This window comes from Camarhynchus parvulus, chromosome 1A (genome assembly GCF_901933205.1).
Source record: "Camarhynchus parvulus chromosome 1A, STF_HiC, whole genome shotgun sequence".
In the NCBI taxonomy this organism is placed as follows: domain Eukaryota; kingdom Metazoa; phylum Chordata; class Aves; order Passeriformes; family Thraupidae; genus Camarhynchus; species Camarhynchus parvulus.
This window is the reverse complement of record NC_044586.1, coordinates 6,679,816-6,702,941: the sequence shown is the minus strand read 5'-3', so window position 1 is coordinate 6,702,941 and position 23,126 is coordinate 6,679,816. Positions and strand designations below refer to the sequence as shown.

General features: G+C 43.1%; 1 protein-coding gene across 2 annotated transcripts in view; it reads left to right on the top strand.

Moving 5' to 3' along the window:
- The first annotated feature begins 7,580 nt into the window (after nucleotides 1-7,580).
- KIAA0930 (KIAA0930 ortholog) overlaps nucleotides 7,581-23,126 on the top strand; it is a 53,246-nt gene continuing 37,700 nt past the window's right edge. For both annotated transcript variants that reach the window (XM_030959530.1, XM_030959529.1), the window contains exon 1: nucleotides 7,581-7,930. In XM_030959530.1, the coding sequence (XP_030815390.1) occupies nucleotides 7,804-7,930 (127 nt within the window). In that variant the 5' untranslated portion in view covers nucleotides 7,581-7,803. The remainder of the gene's footprint in view (nucleotides 7,931-23,126) is intronic.

The following is a 23,126-nucleotide window of genomic DNA, read 5'->3' as shown; positions in this document are numbered from 1 at the left end:
CTGAAGCATTTCTCTCAGACTTAAACATGTGCTTTTGAAAATCAAATCCTAGTGGGCATGCCAAAATGTAACTTCAGGACTCAAACCCTACTTTGCTAATGGCAAATATGCTGATAAATGTCTGTAATGAAGCATTTCTCCCTTTTGTGGGGCTGTCAGTTCTCTCCCAGTCTAACCAGGGAATGCATGGGGTGGTCTATCCCCATCTCTTTTCCTAGAGCTGAGCACGCACACACCGTCTGCCCCCAGGTATTGCCACAGGAGTGATTCCTGAGCTCACAGGGAATGCACCTCACATTCCCTGCATGGATCTCAATTCCCAGCTGCTCTCAGTGCCAGGGCACAAGCCTGGACAGGCTGGAACTGAAGGGGTTAACACTAATGCCTTTGTCAGTCAGGTCAATCCTTTAACAGCCACTTTAGGCTTCATAAATTCAAATTCCCCTTTGTGCTGGACCAAGGGGAAAAGATAGGATGATGCATCTTTAAGCAGTGAAGATGAGATCACCTCCTTTTTATAGAAACTGAAATCATCCAAGGGCTGCACAGCAGTAGGCTGAGCACGTTTCCCAAGCTGCATAAAAACAACACTATCTGGGAATTTCTTTCCAAATAAAAAGGGAGCGCATACCCAGACAGCTCTTCTCTCAAAATATGACTCTTAGCCACTGCTTTTATTTTTTGGGGAGAACTGGGGGATTTGACTGGCTTTATGTTATTACTTCTCCAGCCATTTAACTCCACCTTTACAGTTGTGAAAGTGAAAACCAGATCCTTCATTTTCCACTGGATGTGATGAGAAATCATTATAGCACTTTGAATCTCATCTGGACAGGAGCAAGCTGATGCAGTGATAGAGCAATCAATATTTTTAAAGATAAAGCAATAAATCCCACATTAAAAAAATCATCCTGTCCTAGTACTGTGCAGTATCACAGAGGCACTTAAGAGAATGATTGTATATGTTCATAAAATAGACCTTGCCCCCATGCAAGCACACACAAACTCCTGCACAGACAGACAGACATGCAGTCTGAATCATTCCTGGGTTGAACAGAGGGCAGAACCAGGATTCCTGCAGGAGTGATGACAACATCACAGGACATGTCTGCAGCCATGGTTTGCCCCCTATAAAAACCCCAAGAACATATTCTAAATTTAGAGTCCAGCAGGTACACCCATAAATCAGTGCAGTGCCTACATTTAACCACACATTGTGCAAGCTGAGTGACATCACTTTGTTCTGACTGTTCTGTACCTTGCTCTGCTTACATAAGTCACAGTACAATCAGCTCTCCTTGTGTTTCCTAGTTTTAGAAAAAGCCTAGTAGTTTCATGCAAGGACTGGATATGTTTTGAAGTTTGTCTTTGACTGGTTTCACACACTGTAGCTTTGTCTAGCAGAGGAGAAACTCAGAGAGGGTGAAATTATTTGACCACGTTCCTTCAGTGCTGGCCAGAGCTCAGGTCAGCAGTCTGTTCACTGGAGCCTTGTGCTCCTCATGCCAGTTCAAAGGACAGGGTTCAAAGAGGATTTTAACACTTGGTGTAAGCAGGACTGAAGGGGAGTAAGGTGTGTTGAAAGTCTGAAAGTTTTTACTCATGGAGTAAATGGGTGAGAAGATGAAGCACTGCTGTGGTGTCTCTCACAGTCACAGGTTCCCTGAGCCACAAAGAGCCACACAGGGTGACAACTGTGAGGAAGAATTTTGCTTGGTCATTAATGAACCAAGACTGTAACGAGAAGAAAGCACAGCACCAGTATGTGTGCTTGGACCTCACACGGACCAGAAGGAATCTGTGCAGCTCTCTGGTCACTATTCATTTCAGGCCCAAACTTCTCCCTGCTTATGGGCCCCATTCCTGTATCCATTCAGCTGTGCCCTGGGAATGAATAACCAGGGACAAGCTGCCCTGGAGAGCTGGCTGTCCTGGCCCTCTGCTCAGCATGGAGCTGAGAGCTTCCCACACAGAGTGCAGCAGCTTGTGGGGAGGCAGAATCACACAGACTTGGGGAAGTGCCAGGTCCTGCATCAACTTTTAAGGAAAATGTAAAGCAGGGAAGTAGCTGAGAGAAATAAGCTCACCTGTTTTTTGAAACATGTATGTGTGTGTACAGATGTGGAGTCCACAGTTGATGTTATTTTGATTTATTAGTGTATTTGCTGAGTTTTACTGTGGTACAGACAGACCTCTTCTGTCTGTGTTACAGTGCAGTGGATCCTGCTAGGATTGACATAAATCAGAGAACCACAGAATGAAAACTGTGATTGCAATAGAATGCAGATTTAATTTCAGAAATAATGTGTTGTTCTGTAGCTGTCCTTTCAGGTTTCACTTTCATAAGCCTCTTAGAAATTCAGCTGTGAAATTTCACTCCACCTTCATTAACAGCCAAAACCCAAGAGCACTGCATGCCATGAAAAGCAGATAGTGTATATATCTGATATATCTCTACAAGGTAGTTATATTAAAGATTTATGATATTTACTAAAACATGGCCATATCCTTAGCTTGCACAGCCTCAGGCTTGCACTTTAGGCTTGCACAGCTCCACTGGTACATACCCAATACACCCCAGCTGGGAATGCAGCCTTCAAAACCTTTACTCATTTGATTGTTGAAAGGCTGAGGCACAGAAAGTTTTACAAAAAAAATTTACACTCATCTGGATTATCTGTGTAATAAAACAAGAACTATGTATTTTTCACATCGATTGTATTTTTTGTCATTTGTCCAGGCACAAAAAGTCAAGCCTTGTTTCAGCTGAGTTTTTCTCCTGGAAAATATTTCTAAACCGGGGATATCTAGTTTCTAAACTAGAAATATTTTTTCAAGTTAGTTCTCTACACAGTCCTAAATCACCTAAATAATAAAAAGGCATGAGTGTGCATGTATATGTCTGAATATATGTTTAGAAGATTTTTGTATCTTTTCACTGACTTTTCCTAAAAACCAACCACTCTACAAGTGCATTATAACTTTGAAGAAATCATTTTAAAGACATGGTAGCATTGCATTTTTTGCTGTCCAGCTAAGATGTTGACTTAAACCAAACGTCAATAACAAGAAGGTCTCACCACTGAAAAAGTGTAATACCTCTAAAATTAAAATCCCTGGCTTTTTTTTTTGTTAAGGTTCATTTTGTTGCACACACAGAAATTAAAAGGAGCAGCACAAAACCAAAGGCCAGCATGACTGGTTTTCTGCCTTAATTGTGGTAGCTGAGCTGCTGCAGAGCCCTGTGCTGTAATTCCTTTCCATCCAGGCTTGGAGTGCACTGTGCCTGTCAGGAGGCACACTGCTGCTGCTCTGGCTGCTTATCATAAGAGGAATAACAGAGCAGGAAAAGGCATTTCCTGTGCTGCCCACAGGCTCAGAATACCCTGCAAAGATGGGAGGCAAGTGCTGAGCCATCCCTGGAAGGCAGCCACATCTGGAAGCTGGATAGAAAGGAAGAGCTGGCATTCCCATCATCTAGGTTTGAAGAAAGGTTGGAGGATGGGAAAAAAAAAAGGGAGAAAAGAAACAAAATAAGGAATGAGACTTGCAACCAGCTATAGAGAAAGCAGATTTTTGTGATGATGGAATGTTGGGTGACATCCAAGTTAAAGAAAAGACCTGACAGTTCAGGATGCTTTTGTTATAATAATTTCTTATCTGACTGCTGCCATATGTGATTTTTGAAAGACTTCTGACATGTAATTTCTCACCCTTTGTTCATGAGCAATAACTTGTGTGTTTAATCTCTTAGAGGACTCTCTTCTTTTGTCCCTGTGCAGTAATTAGACCTAGCATAATTTAGAGCCTCTAGATATTGCATGTGTGGGATACTGTAGCATTCAAAGCGAAATACATTTTTCCTTTTGTTTAATTTGAAAATATTAACCTTATTTTTCTTCGAATATGGTCTTCACAAGTGGAGTTGTCCCTTTCCACCCTCTGCAAAGCCTTACAGGTGTATTTCCCCTGAACATGAGGGCTTTTGAAACAAAGCATGACATCAGACTAGCTTATCAAGAGAAACCCTGGCAGCTGTCCATGACACTGTCAGCAGTGTCATATGGTCAGAAAACCATATTATTTTTTGGGCAGTATGAAAAAAATCAGGTTAATATTTTCAAATTAAACAAAAGCACTTGTCAGGGCTAGCACACAGCCAGGCATCCATGGACAGACAGGGCTGCACTCACCAGTTACTTCCCAAATCTTCCCATTTTCTTGATTGTGCCTGGTTCAGAGATGCAGCATGTGAAACCCCTGCTCTGCAGGGACTTGGTGCTTGCTTACAGAGACTTTCGATCTTCCTGACAGGAGATGGCTTTTCTTCCTTAATGTTTCCACAAAGAGCTGGTAAGATGCAGGAAATAATTCTGAGAATTTGGCACCTGATGTGCATAAAGCTGCAAGAGTAGCTGTAAGCAGGCAGGATGAGGTGTGTGTGTGTTGGGGTGCACTTCAGCTCAGAGCAGGCAAGGCAGCACCCCTTGCACTGCTGACATGAAACACTGACAGAGAAAGGATTTTCCTGACAGCCACATTTTTGGGTGTGCTGACAGAGACAGGTGTGAAGAAGGAAGAGATGTTTGCAATACAGCATTTCTTTTCGCCTTAGCAACCAAATTCGTGTTTCAAGAGTGAAAAGTTTCTGCCTAAATTCATGGAATCAAGTAATCCTCTGTGTTCTCTAAGCCATTAGAACTGTGAAATTCAAATTTATGTTCTTCAGCTTATTTATCTTAAATATGCTAAAAACAGCCTTTCTTCAGTGGAAAGACACATCCCACCTCCTTAGCTGCTCCTTAGCTGCCTCTTCTTCATCGAAGTGCTTGAGGAAAGGAAATCTCACAGCCTCCTGCCTGAAACAAGCACATCATAAACTCCCTAAATCTAACAGATGACTATACTTTTTAAGCTCATCTGGGGAGCAGTTTTTATAATCTATAAAATATTTGGCTAAGGAAGATCAGCATTTCATGAAGGAGTGCTGTGCCTGGGGACACCCAGAAGCTGACTGGCTCGAGTCCATTTCCTCCTGCTCTGCCTGCACCAGTGTGATCAACACTCCCCAGGACAGTGTCACCCGGGAGGGTGCAACTGGCCAGGGAACTGCCTGACACTGACAGGAGGAGCACTGAACACCTCAAGCCTTCAAATGTCTTAATTTTTCCTCCTGGTGAGACACAAATGCCTTACAGCACAGAGTAAGCTTGTCTACAAGCAGTACAGAAACTTCTGACACACACAGCTCCTCTAAAGTACCATTTGGGGAATTTTCTCTTTAAAGCAGGCTGAAACCTGTTCTGTGTGGTTACAAACAGGTCTTGCACAAGCCTTGAGCACCTCCTGAAGTGGACGGCAAACACTTTCCTGTGCTTTCCTGGCAGCCACAGCTCAGTGTGACGCAAGAGCAGCTCCCAGCCCTGGCTCACCTCACTGAGCCCCCATGGCCCCATCACCCACCTGTGTTCCACCAGATTTGTCCTCTCACAGGACACAGGCAACACTTAAGCAGAGTTACACATTCACAGTTCTGAAATCCTGTGTCCAAGAGGTGCTGAACATTTCTTCAGCAGCTGCTGCCTGTGAACTCAAAGCCTGTAACACGCAGAGGCTCAAGAGTGCAGGCACGTGAAGGTGAGGCACAGGTGAGGTAACATGACAAGGAATTTAAAATATACTGGCACCAAGTAAGAGTCCTGTGGAAAGCAATGCTGTGTCAGTCCCTGGGACAGACCTGTCAGCAGATACTTGGCCTGTGCTAAGTCCTGATTATCTCTGCTCTCTGAGGTGGCCTCCAGCCAGTTCAGCTTTTTCAGCAGAATCCCATGCCCTGAATGAAGAGCCCTACTTAGCCTGGCAGGGGCTTCTTTCCTGAGAGGAAATTGAATTTGTCAAGGGATTTCCCCGCTTCCTCTTATCCAAGAGCTTAGCAGTGTGAAAAAATAGTTCCTACATGGATTTCAGACTTGCTGAGCTGGTGAAGAGCTTGGGGTGGGTTCACAAGTGATGAAGGATTTCTGGGTACAAGTACAGCTCAAATAAAACAATGAGATGTGGATTCTGTCTAAGTGGCTTATTAATCTCAGAAGCCTGTTATCACAAAGGCTATGGTTCATATGTCACTCCTGTTGAGATAATTATCCTCTCAGGAACAACCTGGGATAAAAGGCTCAGATGCAGAAGGCTCAGTGGTTTTGGCTGAAGAGAAGAGGGATCAGTCTGGGCTCAAAGCTCTACATACAAGTTCAGGTGTGTTTCTACTCCTACAGTGCTGGGCTGAGCCTTTCTGGCTTCCATTCAGTATAACCTGCAGCAATTAACAGATTAAAGTAGGAGCAGGGGTAACAAGACAAAGAAAGGGGGAAGAGTAAAAGAAAACTAAATACATAGAACACCTCTAACTTCAAAATTGCACGACCTTAAGTATTCTGCTGTGCATTCAGAGGCCTAACTTCAAAGAGTTATTTTAGCTGAAAAAAAGATCATGTAACATTCTGCAGATAAAACTTTCAGTAACTTCTATGTTTAATCTTGGAAGCAAAGTCAGGCCAGTGCTGAAGTTTTAGAAGTAACTTTATCTTAACCAACTTAACACAGTTTATAATGGGAGGCCCCAAACTGGCACGTCCTAAGTTAGAATGCTTTGATGCAGTTAGAGAGGCAATTAAGTAGAGACTGAGAATTCTTCTTTTTATATAAACTGCCTGGATGGCCACTGACCCACAGGCAAGCTCTCAGCAGAGCAGCAAACTACCAAAGATGGTAATATCCCAAAATGAGACTAAAATAGGATTAGAATTTTTAAATTGCTTAATCTCTTCCTCAAAAAACTGCATTTCATGCCAGCTGATGTCAGGGATGCAGGATGGGTTTCCCAGGATGCAGGATGGATTGTCAGGGATGCAGGATGGGTTTCCCAGGATGCTGGCTGATGTCAGGGATGCAGGGATGGATCGTCAGGGATGCAGGATGGACTGTCAGGGAAGCAGGACATGTTTCCCAGGATGCAGGATGGGTTTCCCAGGATGCTGGCTGATGTCAGGGATGTAGGATGGATTGTCAGGGATGCGGGATGGGTTTCCCAGGATGCAGGACAGATTGTCAGGGACACAGGATGGGTTTCCCAGGATGCAGGATGGGTTTCTCAGGTTGCTGGCTGATGTCAGGCATGCAGGTTGGGTTCTCAGGGGTGCAGGATGGGTTTCCCAGGATGTAGGATGGATTGTCAGGGACGCAGGAGGGGTTTCCCAGGATGCTGGTTGATGTCAGGCATGCCAGATGGGTTTCCCAGGATGCAGGATGGGTTTCCCGGGATGCCGGGTGCTGTCAAGGATGCAGGGTAGGTTTCCCAGGATGCAGGACGGATTGTCAGGGATGCAGGGTGGATTGTCAAGGACGCAGGATGGGTTTCCCAGGATGCAGGACGGACTGTCAGGGACGCAGGACGGGTATCCCGGGACGCAGGACGGGTTTCCCAGGATGCCGGTTGCTGTCGGGGATGCAGGGTGGGTTGCCGGGGATGACGGTCGTGGCGGGCCCGCCCCGTGGGCGTGCCGGGGCTGGTGCCGGCCCTGCCGGTGCCGCCCGGCCGCAGCAGCAGCGGCGGCAGCGGGAGGAGGAAGCGGCGGAGCGCGGCCGGGCAGCGATCGGGGCAGCAGCGACCGCCGTGTCCCGGGAGGGCCGGCGGGGACCATCCCCGGGGGAAGCGGCCGGGCAGCGGGGCCGGGAGGCTCCGTGCCGTGCCGTGCCGGGCCCCGGTGCCGCCTGCCGGCGGCCTGACATGAGCTCGGCGCTGGCAGCATGGCCTGTGCCCGGAGGGACGGCGAGGCGGACGGCGAGCCCGACCGCTCCCTGCGGCACATGCTGCGGGCCATAGCGGAGGAGCGGAGCCGCGCCGGGCTCCGGCACGACGGCCTCGGCGGCCTCGGTGAGTCGGGCGGGGGGGCGGGCGGGGGAGAGCAGCGGGGCCGGCAGAGCCCCGGCAGCGGCGCCAGCCTCAGCCCCGGGCCGGCACCGCGCCCGCTTCACCACCAACAACAACAAACAGCAGCAGCACCTGTTGTGTTCCACGGGCACGGCCCCTCCTGCCCGCCCGAGCCCCCCGGATCATCCCCGCTCCATTGTCTGAAATGCCCTTGGAGGGAAAAAAACCCCTCAGGCAGCACCGCGCACGTCACCCCATATTGCATTTTTAAAGTGTAAACAGCGTATCGCGCGTTTTGGGGTGGAAACAAGCGATTTTGGGCGCCTCTTGGCAGCGCTCGCTGTTGTGCGGCTCTCTGGAGACTGCGAGGCTGACGCCTCCCTTCTCTGTTTAAATGACTTCACTCCGCTCGCCGTGCTCTAGTAAGCACAGGATGTTGTGGCTCTTGCAGGTCGCTTAATTTTTTAAACCGTGGAGGATTTCTTGAGCTTTCTGTCTTGTTAATTTTCATTTCACGCAGCGGGTCTTTATTTAGGTTTTGGCAAAGCTTATGCGCTGCAAAACAGAAGTTTCAGGTTGAAATTCGGTCGACTTTAGGCAACAGAATGATATGGCAGCTCATTAACCAAAATTGTTCACATCAGGAAACTCTTCTGGCCAGGCTAATGAATAGAAATTACTCGTTTTTATATGCAGCTAGAGATCAAGGAAATTATTCTTCCAAAATTTCTGTCTACCTTAGTCAAAGCTTTTGTATAGCCAGGGCTGGACCTGTGTTCTAAGGGGGTGAATATCCAGAAGTTCTTGCAGGGGCAGTGCTTGAAATGATGAAAAGTGATATACAACACTTGTTTCTCCCATGGTGCCTTTATTAATGACTCCTCCCTCCTCAGCTTGTTTATAAGGCCCCAAAAGTCTCATCCATTTTTAAGTCTTTGTTGAAAGCTCAGAATAAGTTTTTATTCAGGTTTTACAGGCCGTGAGGTGTGGATGAACATGGGGAATTCTCTGGTTCTCTGCCTTTATGCATCAGTTTTTCTGTCAGTGCTTCCTGGGAAGGAACGGGCTCTCTGTTCTTCCCTTTTGCTTTGCCACAGAGTGGAATCTTGTATGAACAAAGAGAAATGATTCTTGGTTCTTTATGCCTTTTTTCCTGATAGAATTGGCTCTCTGGGATGTAATGTAGTGTTGAAATGTTGCAGGGTCTAATAAAGCAAGTAAAATGCTGTGGCAAAGAAATTGTAAATGAAATTTAAATGCCTGTGAGATTGCATTCATTGGAAAAGCTTCTGTCAGGTCCTGTTTGGCCATCTCATGTTTGAATGTGTGATAAAGAGAAAGATCACCATCACTTGCTAAAATTAGGAAAGGGAAAAGCTGTGGTAGCTGATAGGACCATGCAGATACTTCTTCTCTGCTTGTGTTTGAGCAGACATCCACAACAGCCCATCATGGGAAGTCCTGCTGAGTGGCTTTGGGACAGTCACACAAGGAGCAGCACAGTGGACCTCTTTTCTACCAGGTGAAGATTGGAAAGGTGAACCTCAGGAGAGCTGCTTAGCTCGTGGCACTGAGGGGCTGCTCGTGGCTCTGGAGAGTTGTCCCTGTGTGGAGATGTGCATTTTGCAGTGTGTTCCCTGATCCTCAACATCATCATTCCCAGCTAATGAGAGCTCTTTCCCCTCTGCTGTGATTTGTTGCCAGGTTAGTAAATTGATTAAACACCTCCTTTAGGAAGAACACCTTCTCCTTTAGGAGAAACTGTGGATGAACACAAGGTGTGATTTTGAGGCTTAAACTTGTGCACGTCTGCTCTAATGAAAATTGTTGCAAGGCATGCAGCACAGCTGGAATAGCCTGGGCTGCTCTGGGCTGTGCTGGGCTCTGGCAGCACAGCAGATGGCAGGGATTTTCTTGAATTTCAGAAGTCATGGAAGCATTCACAGTCCTGTCTGGGTTCAGGTGTTTAGCACAGAGATTCTGCCTGCCTTTTGTGCCTGGGTAGCACGTCACCTGTGGGGCTTTGGGAGCTGCACACCCACAGCTGGTTTTGTATTTGTGGTGGGGTTTTTTGTGGTGGCTGTGTCCTTCTGAGCTGTATCAGCAGGTGAAACCTGTTGTTTTCAGTTCCCTTCAAAACAGCTGGCAAAGACTCCAACAGTGGCTTTTCCCTGAGTGCTGCTAATCCCTCAACAGTAAAATGGGACTCACTAGGTCACAACTTGGCCATTCTGTCTCCTTTTGTGTGTTTTCTAGAAGCGAGCCCAAGGAGGAGGAAATTGCCATTTTTGCTGACACTGAGGTTTGGTGAGAGGAATTGCTTTGTTTCAAGGATGTCACATAAGCATTTGGACAGGCTTTGTTCAGAAATGTAAATCCCCTTGTGTGGTGGGGTTTTCTGTGATGTCCTGTTTGAAGTGCTACATTTTGTACATTACACAAAATAATGACTCATGTCATTATTTACCAAGCTGGGAAGGGTGATGTCTCTCCAGGAATTCTTGGCTGGCTGCTGGTGTCACCCAGTTGGACAGCTCTGGTGTTGTGCACTGAGGCCCCTCTGAAATGCTGCTGGTTGCAACACTTCTGTGGCAAAATACTTCTCCTCAGCCAGGCTGCAGGAGACACACTCCTGGCTCTAAATTTTCTTTTTAACTTTTTAAGGCTCTAAAGTTTTCCTTTTGGCCAAATCCCCGAACTGGGGAGTGTTTTATTTTTGGTGGTTCCTGATACTACTGTGTAACATTTTCAGATACTTAATTTCCTTCTGTCATTCAGGGACAATTTGCCCTGCTTTTAGAGTAGTAGAGTGGGTTTGGGTGGAGTGTGACTTTATTCCTACTGGAATTTGGAATGAGTAAGGAAAAATAAATAAGTAGATCCAAACAATCTTTTGAACTGTGGCTAGTCTGTAATGGGGACATGCAGTGGGTGAAAAGTGGAAGTCCTAGAGAGCCTGAAAAGATCTGAAAAGAAGGAGAGTGCAGCACATGGGGCTTTAACAGGCAGCTGAAAACGGAGGTGTGCAGCAGGAACCTGTCCCAGGTGCCAGCAGAGAGGCCCAGTGGTGTTACCTGTCGTGAAGAATTCCTTGTGCTTGCTTTCCTGTGGTCCTGGGGGTGTTCTGGAGCAGAGCAGGGTGTGCTTGGCACAGGGGCAGCAGAAGCAGGAATGCTCATCCTCAGAGCCAGAGGTTGCCTGGACTTGTCTGTGCAGCAGTGCACAAAGCTCAGGGCTCATCATGTGAGAAAAAGCTGTAGTGTGATTCATGGGCCACGTTGCCTTGATGAGTAAGACCTGGAGAGAATCCTTTAGCTTTCCTGAGAGAAGGGAAGGTGAGGTGGCACACAGTAAATGCTGGTCCCTGTGATGGAAACACAATGTGGGGAAAAGGATGAAGAACAGGGGAAGAAATTTGTTTTGGAAAACAAAATGAGGTTAAAATGAAAAATTAAAAGGAGAATTAATTTGGATTTGAAATATTCAGGCCTTAACTTTTTCATAGTGTAGTAACTTTTAATTAAATTATAATATTCAAGAAGGATGTAATTGTGTCTGTAGCTTTGAAGAAAGAATATCCACAGAGTAGGTGGAAGTGCCTGAAGAGAATTCACAGAACTGGTTTGACAGGAGTCACTTTCCAGCAGACACAAAACATTCTTCATTCGTGGTTCTGGGAATTAGTTCAGGGAGTTGTGGAGTCAAAGGTGAGAAACTACAAAAGCTGCAAAGCTTTTTCTTCTTTTGATCTGTCAATGAAAATCACATCTGTCCTAACAAAACTTGAGGCATGTATGCAATCAAATTGACCAATGAGTTTGTTTTATTTAGAACAATTTTTTCACCTTAAAAAGACATTTTTTTATTACTTTTACCTTATTATTTACACAATTTCTTTTGCCCTATTTATAAAGTGCTTTGCAGCTAATGAATATGAAATGTTCACTAAAAAGTGCATAGTCAAATACTGAGAAGAAAAAGAAGATACTAATGTAAGAAGCTTACAAATAGTAAAATAAAAAAGTGCTTATAGAGTAGCTTCCTAATCAGTCAAAACCAGAAATACCCCCCCACAACACTCAATTGAGAGGAATCTGTATTTCTTTTCAGGAAGAGTTCTAGAAAGTGCAAATACAATGCAAGATCAGACCAGATTATTTAAATCAGAGTCAAAGCAGATACTTTGAAATCAAAGTGATTCAACCAGTTTACCCTTAGGTAAATACCCTGAGGTATTGAACCTCAGATTTGTAGTTGGATAAAGATGAGCAAATACCAGAGAAATTCCTGTGTGAAAGATTATTTTAAAACTGCCTTTTTTTTTTTTTTTTTGCCTGGCATTGAAAATTGTCTGGAAGACATTTCTGCAATCAGATACATGAGGACATTAGAAGTGCATGAGCACTTGGATGGGGTGTTGTGGGAGAAACCACAGGTGGAGCAAACTCTTAGACCCAGTGGCTTTGTCCAGGGGATGGGAATGCATTTCTGCTTGTCCAAGGGTTTTGTGTCCTGGGATCCCATCCTGTCACTTCTACAGTCAAGTTTAGGGATTCTCTGTAGGATCAGGCCATGCAGAACAGCAGTCTGGGGCTAAGCTCCTGGGCTGCAGCTCTCCAGGGTTAATCCCTGTTTCTGTGCGGTTTTATTTTTTTGGTTTGGTTTTGTCTTTTAAAGGTGATTCATTTAAAATTCTGTTTTGATTGTTCCTTAGAACCTTGTTCATGCTGATGTCACTAATAACCTGTCAGGTTTCCATCACTCACTGGTGTATTCAGGGATTTGTCATGTGGCTGTTGAAGGTTGGCTTCTGTCTGGAGTGTGACAGATACTCCATGCCACATGGATAATATACCAAATTCTCTTTTATTACACCTTTCACATCTTTTTATAACAATTGGTTTATTAGTTTGTTCTTTCATTTTAGCAGAGATGAAACCTTACAGGATTTTTCATGTCCTGCTCAGGAGTGTACACGCTCAAATTATCAAAATCCCACTGGAGATGCTGAAGTAGAGAGGCAAGATTTTTTTAAAAACCAGGAAAAAATCCAACCCCACCACCCCCCCAAAAAAAAATCCGACAAAATACCTTCCAGAACACTGTTGCCTTACCAAAATGAGCAGTTAAGTTTCTAAGGCATGGCATGCTGCTGTTCATTTTTGAATGCTAGCAGAAGTTGCTGGATCTCCCCTTTTTTATTCTTTTTTTTACATTTTTTTTTCTTTTTCTTTTTTTTTTTTTTTTTTTTTTTTTTCTTTTTTTCCGATTGGTGTCCCTCTGGGCAGAATTATGAATCCATAAGATTGATAATGGGAGGAGTGTGGGTTTGAGCATTTGAGAACACCCATCTCTTATTTATGTAATACTATAGCTCTAGCAACCTTTGCTGCTTAGTTTTGTGTCCTAGTAGTGTGCTCTAAATCTTTAGTAAGTTGTAAATCCATTTGGGAGTCCGAGTTCTGTTTTAGAATTTAAAATGGATGGGAGGTTTGTCTTAGGGATTAGGACACACCTTACCTATAAGGTTCAGGATGGATCTTTTAAAGATTTAACATTCCATCCGTTTGGATTCTTTCTAAGGAATGAAAAGTGGAATTTCCTGAAGAATGAAGTGTGTTGGTCTCCCCTCTAAGTGTTAGTGTTCAGGGTGCTGATTAACAGAAAAAACTCAGAAAATGCAGGCTTTTCAATACACAGTGGCTCATGTTCAGCTGCATTTCTAGAAAACCAAACCCCTGCAGTTAAACAGTGAGTGATGGTTGTTGCATCTGCTTATCCCTGCAAACTGGCTCAGTAGGATCAGGTAGCAGCTCACTGATGTTTTAGAGCATTACCTGGAAGTGAACAATATGGTAGAAAGAGAAAGTCTGCACAAAATCAGTTCATGGTGTCAGGAGCCCACTGAATAGTGAAGATGCTTTTTACAGAGAGCCTTCAAAAGTGTGTGAAACAAGCTGGTTTTGTTTGTTAACCCAGTCCCTTGGGTTAAGCAGGGTGAATTTCAGGGAAGCAAGGTTGCTGGTTTTTTTGGGGTGTGTGCTCATAAAGAGGGCTTTGATTGCCTTTTTTTGTGCAGGAAATAAAATGCAGTGAGGATACAGGAGCAGCAGATACAGCATCCTGCTGCTGCTGTGGAGTTGTGGTCACCTGGGCACACTGCAGCACTAGTTCTGTTGGCTGAAGTTAATCAGATGCACCAACACTCCTGAGTAATTTTTTCCCCTGAATCCTTACTGTTTAAGGCACAAATTATATTATGTGAAGGCACAACTTATAGACACAAATGATAAGACAAAAGATATTATGTGAATTATATTATTTATGTGAAGATTTATAGGGTTTTCTGCAATTTCAAGGCTTTAAAACTGAAGTTTTTGTCATTTTGGTTTGCCTGGTCTCTAGTGTAGACAGTGTGCTAATACCATGCAGAAATTGAACCCTGAAAACAATAATATTCTTTATCTTCCTACTCTGGGGGTTCCCTAGACATATTTCCTTAGGGGCCACAAGTTAAGTCCCTTTAGGTGAATGTGGTATTTTGCAGGCAGGTGATGTGCTGTGATGTGAAGAGAAGTTCATTTTGGAGCCATATCTGTCCTGCCACAGCAATGAGGAAACAGCTGCTGCTGCTGGTATTGAGGCTGCATTTGGTGTTTCAGAATATCTTTTTTGCATAATTTTCTTTCTTATCTCAGAAGGCAGAGCAGATGTCAGGCAATCATCAGTCCTTCACATTTGAAGTATTCTGGGTTGTTTCCAGGTACAGCAGTGTGCTGGATGTGCAGAAGTGCATTTGAGGTGGCCTGATCTGTTGAACTTTGTAGTGTTTCCCTGTGGAAAATGACATCATTGGGCGTTTTGTTCCTCCTTTTTAGGCAAGATGTGCTCAGTGAGTCAGGCTGAGACTGCCCCTGGTTTTGCTGTTGTGTTGAAAATCTTTGTAGCTCAATAGTGACCCAGCTTTTCATGAGCTCCCAGTCAGGAATTGCCCTGTCACCACAGCCAGAGTGATTTCAAGTGTCAGGAATATTGTGTTAGGTGTTGCTCCCATTGTATCCATCTGTTGGTGCTGCACCGTGTCAGGTGTTCTGTAGGAATATGGGTGAACGCTGAGGTGGGGTTTCCTTTGAGCACATGGAGGTGGAAGGTAGATTATTTCTGATTATCTGTGTCTGGCAGTAACGTAGGGAGCTTTAGCTCCAAACTCTGTCTGCATGTCTGAACTCAAGCTTGGATAAAAGGCAGAAGTGTGTTGGGAGTTCTTGGTCCTACCTTGCAGGGCTTGGTGTGATCAGCAGGAACTTGGGAAATGGATTAAAATGCCAGTGAAGCTTTAGCTGTCTTTGCACTATGAAGAGCTTGATTTAATTGCCTGGAGATGCTGAAGCACCATCAAGATGAGGGAAGTGTTTTGAAATGGATTTATAACATTCTGCTAAGAGCTGTGAAGGATTTCACTGGAAATTTATTCCTCTGTGTTGTTGGAGAGCAGATCCAGGAGATGTTGCATGTCTAGCAGTGTTACATTGCCAATAAGGGATTTGTTTTCCTACCTGCCTTAAAGGACCCTGAGAGGTGGGTTTCAAATTTCCATAAAACTCAGTGCTCTGTAATATACAGTAATAAAATAACAATACACAGGCTGTTCAGTATGAGTGAAATAACCAGTCTTGAGATGAGTCTATTGCCTCGGGGGGTCACTCCTGCTTGGTGACTGCCTGATCTCATCCTTTCAGAAGGAAAGCAGCAAGTTCATGGCAGTACAACTTGGAGATAAAGCTCTGTAAACCCAGGTGTCTTTCTGAATAATGATGGTCCAGCTTTTTATATACTTTGTAGGAATGTTGAAGTACCTTTTTTGTTTATTTGTTTGTTTCTAATGAATAGTTTAATTCTGCCTAAATAATGAAGGTCTGAACAGATGACCCTTGTTTTTCATAACAAGGGTGACTAAACTCAAAGAATTTCAATTGTTAGTAGCCCATGTTTTACATGATTAAAGAGGAACTGATTTCATCCTCTTTGATCTTTGAAATTAAAATCATAGATTACGTTATGCTGAGTTCTTTGCTCTGACTCTTCAGATTCATTCTGGATTGTTCTTCATCAGTGGCTTTTCTTTTCTTTCAGTTAACAAAGGAACAACAATTTAAATGTTTGCATTAGGTGCTTTAAAAATGACCAGAATAGAATTATGAGATTTTTCACTTTCTTCTGTTCAACAGCTGTCAGTCTAACTCATTTGGTGATAGATATCTAAGTACTCATATGTGTGTGTATATTTAATAGGATGCATAAATCCTGTGACACAACAGAGGTATTTTTGAATGGAAGAATGATCCTTTTGCACTCGTTCTACACTTGAGTAGCATCCTAGAAGTCCTAGTTGCTCCTAGAAGCCAGTAAGGAAAATGTGGTTGTGAGTCTCAAATGGAAAAGTGGAAAGGCAGGCAAAGTGTGAGATCCCAAGTACTCTGTTTGCCACTTTTACAATCTTGCTGTCTTGAAGTAATTTCTAAAGTAACTTCTAAATTCCTAAAGTAAATGTCTAGGTATCTTCAAAATAAAGAGACTAAAAATTGAGACTTGCTGTGTTGAAGCTCACTCTGATGTTTTTGCTGTAGCTGGTGTGCACCCAGTGTCCTGTTCCTGGGGACTGTGCTGTCTTCTGTTCCCTCCTGTGGCATGGCCAGGAGCACCACCTGGCCTGTAAATAACATAAATTCTGCTTTATTAACAAAAAACATAAACACAGAGCTGCCTGTGATTTTTTGCAGCAAAACTTGAATTCCGAGTTCCTTTCCAGTTTGAATTATTTTCTACAAGTGCCAGAAATGAAGAAAACTCTGGGTTCGAATTTTTTAGCCTATTGTCCTGAATGGGTCAAAAAGGGAAAATCAAAAAGGGAAATCAAGTGTAGACATATCCTTCCTCTGTCTCCTTTTCTGGTAAAATACTTTGAAGGGAATCACAAATGTTTCTTGAGCAAAATGCTGTGAATAATGCAGCAAGTAAAAATGTAATGCTTCCCTTGTACTTGCTTGTCACTGTCTGTGAAACCTGAGACTGATGGCATTTCCTAAAATTTACAGAAAACAAAAGGATAGGGAGAAATTGCAGTTACTGTGGCTGCATCTAAAGCCTTGGTGTGTCTCTTCAAATGCAGGATCTGTGCTGCAGTGCTGTAATGATTGAATAGAAGAATATTAAGATTTATATTCTTTTCTTCTGAACTAGTATTTGCAACATCAAAAGGCACTAAACTGTGTAATCAAAATCTCAGGGGAGCATGTTTGTAAGCCCAGTGGTGGGCAGAGGCGGTAAAAGGCAGTAAAAGACCTTGTGGTGCTTGTGCTGAGGAATTTTCTAAGGAAGACTTTTCTTCTTCAGCTCACGTGTTCCTGCCTGAGACCTTGTCACTGTCATGAGACAGAAGAAGTGATTTCTCAGAAGATAAAGGTTGTGACTTTCTCTTGTTGTTTGTAAGCCATTTTTGTAACTCTTTTTAGCCTGGAGAGAGTGCCTGTTGAGGGTGATGTGGTGGGTGGGAGAGACCAGGGAGGGGAAGGAGGGTGGAAGTAGCAGAGCTGAAGTGCTGAACAATAGACATGGTGTAGTTGGAGGCAAAAAGCTTCAAAGTCTCTTAACTCTTTAGCCCAGGATTCTGTTCCCTTGGCCAGGTTGCTGTAATACACCCATGAACCAAGCCTTCCAGGTCTGTAGGGATTTGCAGCTGTGCAAGCCTCCCCTTTGGATGAGAAAGTGGAGCAGTGATGCTGGTTACCAATGGAAAGGCATGGCATGTTTACAGTAGCTGAAATACTAATGCAAGACTAAATCTCTGTTTATGAACTAGAACAGCAGATTTGCAGTAGTTGCTCTCCCTTAAGGAGCAGGGTGCTGGTTTTAGGGCAGTTTTTGGGTTCTGTCTGACTGAATGTAGGATGTCACATCTGTTAATAAAATTCCCTCTCCCTCCCTTCTCCTCTCCCAGTAATGACCATTTCCACAGAGAGACAGGTTTTTTTCTTGTTTCCAGTTGTTTGGTTGTGGACTAAATGAAATTCTTGTGCCTTACTTGGGGCTGTCAAGAACTGTCCCTTTCCTCACATGCATGAGGTGCCTGCAGCATGCAAACCTGGGGTGCTGCTGAGGGCATTGATGCTCTCCAGCCCTGCAGTGCCTGCAGGACAGCCTGGCTGTGCTTCCCTGACAATTTGATGCTTTCATAGGAAAGTGATCAGCTGTTAGGGAAAACATTTTTCTTCCATGCGTGACTGTGATTTGTTTAAAGAGAGTGGCCTGCATTTGCCATAACAGGAGATTTCACTGGGATGGAGGTGAGTGTGCAGGCAGTGCACTTTTATTTCTATCTAAACAGCTGTATTTGTGGTCTTAGAAACCTGCATTAACAGTAATAGCAGTGCTAAAGGGAGTGCTGCCTAAATAGCTGAAATATCCAGATGCTAGCAAAGACAGTTTGTTGGACAACCCAACCCTGAACAACCCTAAGTGAGATTTTTAAAGGGCTTTTATTTTCTTTTTTTTTGTTAAGAAATACATCCTTCTTTAGACTGGTTGTCTTGTGTGTGCATATCAGGTTGGGCACCCAGCTAAGCGATGGCAGTGTCAAACAATTTTTTTTTTTTAAATCTTGGCTGCAAGATAGGTGAAAGTGTTGGTTGTCAGCTTCTAAAAGTGAGTGGGTTTGTGGTGTAGAAGGTAAGTGAGAATTATGGCTTCCACTGTAAAGTTGCCAAGTGCTCGCTCAGAAAGATGCTGCCGATGTTTCTAACCAGAAAAGAAACTGAATTTGGAAAATGCCAGTCTGTGATAGCAAGTATGGCTAGGAAATAGCTCTGCTTCTCTGCCAGCTGCTGTGTGATAGCTGCTCCTGCCTTCTGCCTTGACAGCAAGTTGCTAACTAGCAGCCTGGGCAAAGATAAGGTGCTGGGGGAGGTACACACATGAAATTATCAGTAATAACCACAGTCTTGGTAGTTTTGTAAGGCTGGAATACTCCTAAAATACAATTTGCTAGTTTTACCTGACCTACCACAGTGGTCTCTCAGACAGGGCTTTGCCAGTGGTATTTATTGAGTGTGAAAATAGGGACCTTGGATGTCATAAATTTAGAGAAGCAGCAGTCTTTGATCAGGGGGATTGCTTTGGCAGAGAACAAAAATAGCATATATTTTAGCAGTGAAAATACATATTTGTGCTGTTATAGACAAGTTTCTGCACTCCAGCAGGGCCAGCATGCTTTGTAAGTTGCCCTTTCCAGGTTGGATCTAGGTCTTGGAAAGTTTGGGATTGTTGCTGGGTAATCCTGAAAGCAGCAGTAGGAAATGTGTAACCATTTGTCCCTCTTTCATTGGATTTAAAGTGTCTGCATCAGGTGGGGCTGCCTCTGTTGAAGGAGAATGTGTACACCTACACTAAATGCCCAATTAGGCCAGCTCTGAAACACAGCAGCTTTTCTGCAGCAGTTTCTTAGGAAAGGCATAACAAGGTGATTCCTCTGGTGCTTCCCTCCTGAGTAAATCAAATCTGTGGAAGCGATGCTGCAGACCTCTGGGAATTGCACATAGTTTGAGAGTTTGGGTGCCATTTCCAGGGAACTGAACTACCACATGCTTTGAGAGGCTGAGGTACAGCAAAGGAGCTGACAACTGTTGGATGAGAATGGATTTATTATTTCTGTGCCCTGCAGTTCAATAGCAGGTAACCATATCCATTTCATTGTGTTGACCCTTGCTAGGATTAGTACTCAAAGTAAACTGTAAAATGCTGACTTTATTTGGTGTTTCATACTGACCTGTCATATTGGATGGTTTTTCTCTAAATTTACCTTCTAGGGTTACTCTTGTTGGAAAATATTTCTCATGTTATTATGGTTCCACTTGAATTCTGCTTTTTCAAAGTGGAAATCTGTAGATGATACACAGTTGTTTATGCTTTTTAATTATGCAGGCTTTGATTGGGTTTTGAATATTAACTGAAAAGATGGTTTCCTCAGCATATGATGAGTAATAGTAAAGAAGAGACCTGCAGGAAGATGTGTGAACTTTAGGAATACATTTTATAAATCATTTTTCTAGAGGAGATTGTGTTTGTCTTCTCAGCAATGATGCTATGGAGCAATTTTCTGTTCTGGAAGAAGTGCAGGTAAAAATGGAAATGGAGAATTGAAACAAATGTTTGGATGAAAGAAAGTAATCTCTCTTCCACCTTCCATTTCTGAGTAACACAGAAACCATCCCAAGGAGAATAAAACAGAAAACTGCAATGCCCAGAGTCCAAACTCTGAGATTTCTTGATGCTTTTGTGCAAATGAACACTTCTTTCCCTTCAATATCCTCACTACTTGCATGAAATGAAGTGACAAATAAGCAATACTGGTTTTTTTCCAGGATGTGAGGAATCAAAGGATCCAAATTTGAGGCAGCTCTGAAACCCCAGCCAAACTTTGTGACCAGTGTTTAACCTCAGTCATGTTCAGTCATACTTTTCTCTGCCACTTTTAGTAGACTTTCAAAATACTACACAAAAATTTGCATGTCCTTTGCATTTTGGTGGCATCAAGTGCATTCCAGTGTTGTAGGATGTGACACTGCATGGCTGTGGTGTAAACCTTAGCATGAGTTGCAGGATCAACTGAGTTGTTCTCTTCATGTGTCTTCAATTTAAATAATCCATGAACTTGTGCTGGACTTCCACAAGGTCATCCTGTGCTCCTCTGCATGAGAGAAAACAAAGGGAAAACAAACATGGTAAATGTAATCGAAGTGGCAGATTATATGTGAAGTTCAGAAAGTGGAATTAAAAGTGTTCTAGAAACTGAAGTTTTCTGAAATGACCAGAAGTACTTTAGAAAGCAGTTGGGGATGTAGATAAGATATATTATTGATATCTAGAATGGTGAGATGAGTACTGGGCAGAAAATCTTAGTTTGGTAAGAAAATAGGAAGAGAAAAAACCCAAAACTGAAATAAAACCCTAAAGCTGAAAGAGAATGCTTGTTAACTCAGGTGTACCTTCTCTCCTAAGGTAACAGCTCTTTATGGGAGTTGTCTTACTGGCCTTTAGCTGTTTTCTATATAAAGAGGTGCTCAATTTACCACAGAAAAAACAATTTGGTCCTTAACAGAACCCCTTTGTGTTGTGCATTGTTCTCCTTTGGTTGTGCATTGCAGATGTGCCTAAAGCCACACTCAAGTTTACTTCTGTGAATCCCTTCTCTCTTGGGTGAAATTCAGTAAAACAGAAAATAGCAGAAAAGAGTTGTTTGGATTCAGAAAAGGCTGTACAAGACCTTAAGAGCAAGGGAGGCAACTGAAAAATTTATGTTGGTTGATTGCTCTTCAGAGTCAGGAGCATTCCTCAGGTGGGTGGAATTGTTTCCGTTGCTGATGCAGTGGGTTTTTATAAGTTTAATCTTGGAAAATTCAAGCACATGAAATATTGAGCTTTCCTGTGTGAAGTATTGTTGACAAAGATGTATTAAAAGTGAGGAGCCCTGGGATGAATTTTCTTAATGCAAAGCTGTGCAGTTTCACACGTGGCTGTGTTTGAAGTGCTGCCTGCAGGAGCTCCATTGTTCCCTCCTTTAGGCCTGTAATGTGTCCACTTGTGCACAAACACATTGGAAATCTGCACTGTTGTTCTGCCTCTGCATAAGGCTTCTTCCTTTTAGTTGTGTGTGAAAAATACAAATCATTTATTTTTAAAATTTTAAAAGTTTAATAGTAATAAAATGGTTATACAAATAGCAATAAAATTAGAGTAATAATAATTTGGACAATCTTTACAATACAAACAAATTGTTATGGATGGTCCAGGTACCTTTTTCTGGGCAAAATAAGCCCCAGAAAAGACACATGTTAACAGAAGATTAACCCTTAAAACCCTGTTGCATAATCATACATCTCATACATGATGCATAAATTCCATTAAAACAGAGGATTCTGTCTGGTCAGTGTCAGCTTCTTCCTCTGAATACTCAAGACAGCATCTTCAGGACTGAGCAAGGAGGGAAGAAGTTCGTTTCTTCTGATAATGGAGCAATGAATTCTTTTTCTCTGAAAGACTTAGGTGTCCTGTGGCTGCTATCTCACTGCAAGTCCTTTCTTTAAAAAAAATATCTTACATAGCATAATTTCGATTTTAACATTATGTTATAACCTAAAACTATATTTAACACACTACTTAATAAAATTAATACAGCATAACTTTCTCACATAACACATAAAATATTCATTTTAATATTTGCAAAAAGCCAATCATAAAATATGCATTTTTCACATTGTGCTACAGCTCTGCAATGAGTTATAAAGAGAAGGGAAAAAGAGGAAATAGTTTTGTGGAAAGGCATGTTTGTACCCTAAAACTTGTTGCATAAGAAACTGTGCCCCTGGGTTTAGCAGATTAGCAAACATCATCTTCACAGAGCAAGCTGGTATTACCTAGTTTGGGAGCTGTAATTGTTCCTGTGTTCAGTGCAGGCAAAAGTGCAGCAAGATTCTGTGGCATTTGCTCATTTTTAATGTTGTAAACTTGAAAAGGTTCAGAGAAGGGCAGCAGAGGTGCTATGGGGATGACTTTTGAACGGGGGATACTTCACTAGTAGGGTAGGACTTGTCAGCCTGGCAAAGGGATGCTCCAGGTCCTGTGTGCCACGAGATACTTGTGAAGTAGATGGTGTGAATACAGTGTGTAGGCAGGAATTGCTCACTGTGCCTCTCTGTGAATAAAACCATTGCTTAAAGTTGGAAATTGGTAGGAAAGAAAACCCCTGTCAGTGATGAAGACAGATGGGTGACCAGAATCTAGATTTACTGTGGACTACCAATGCTTATACACTGTTTTAGGAAGACCAGTAATGTTTACTGCAATGATTATGTTAAAATCACATACACAAACGTATGCATATTACAACATTCCTTGCTTGCAGAGTTTAATGAAATTTTACTATTCTGGTAAACCAGTCTGATTGAATCTTCTTTTAATCCTCAAAGTTCTGTTTGCCCAGGCATTCTGTTATCAAACCTCTTATGCTAACCAGGTCCAAAGTCCATCATCTTTCTTGTGTCCCAATATCTCAACAAACCCCCAAGCCCCTAAAAAACTCCCAAACCAAACAAAACCAGCTCCTGTATGATAAAAGCTGTGGGTTTCATGGTCACAAACAATTGTA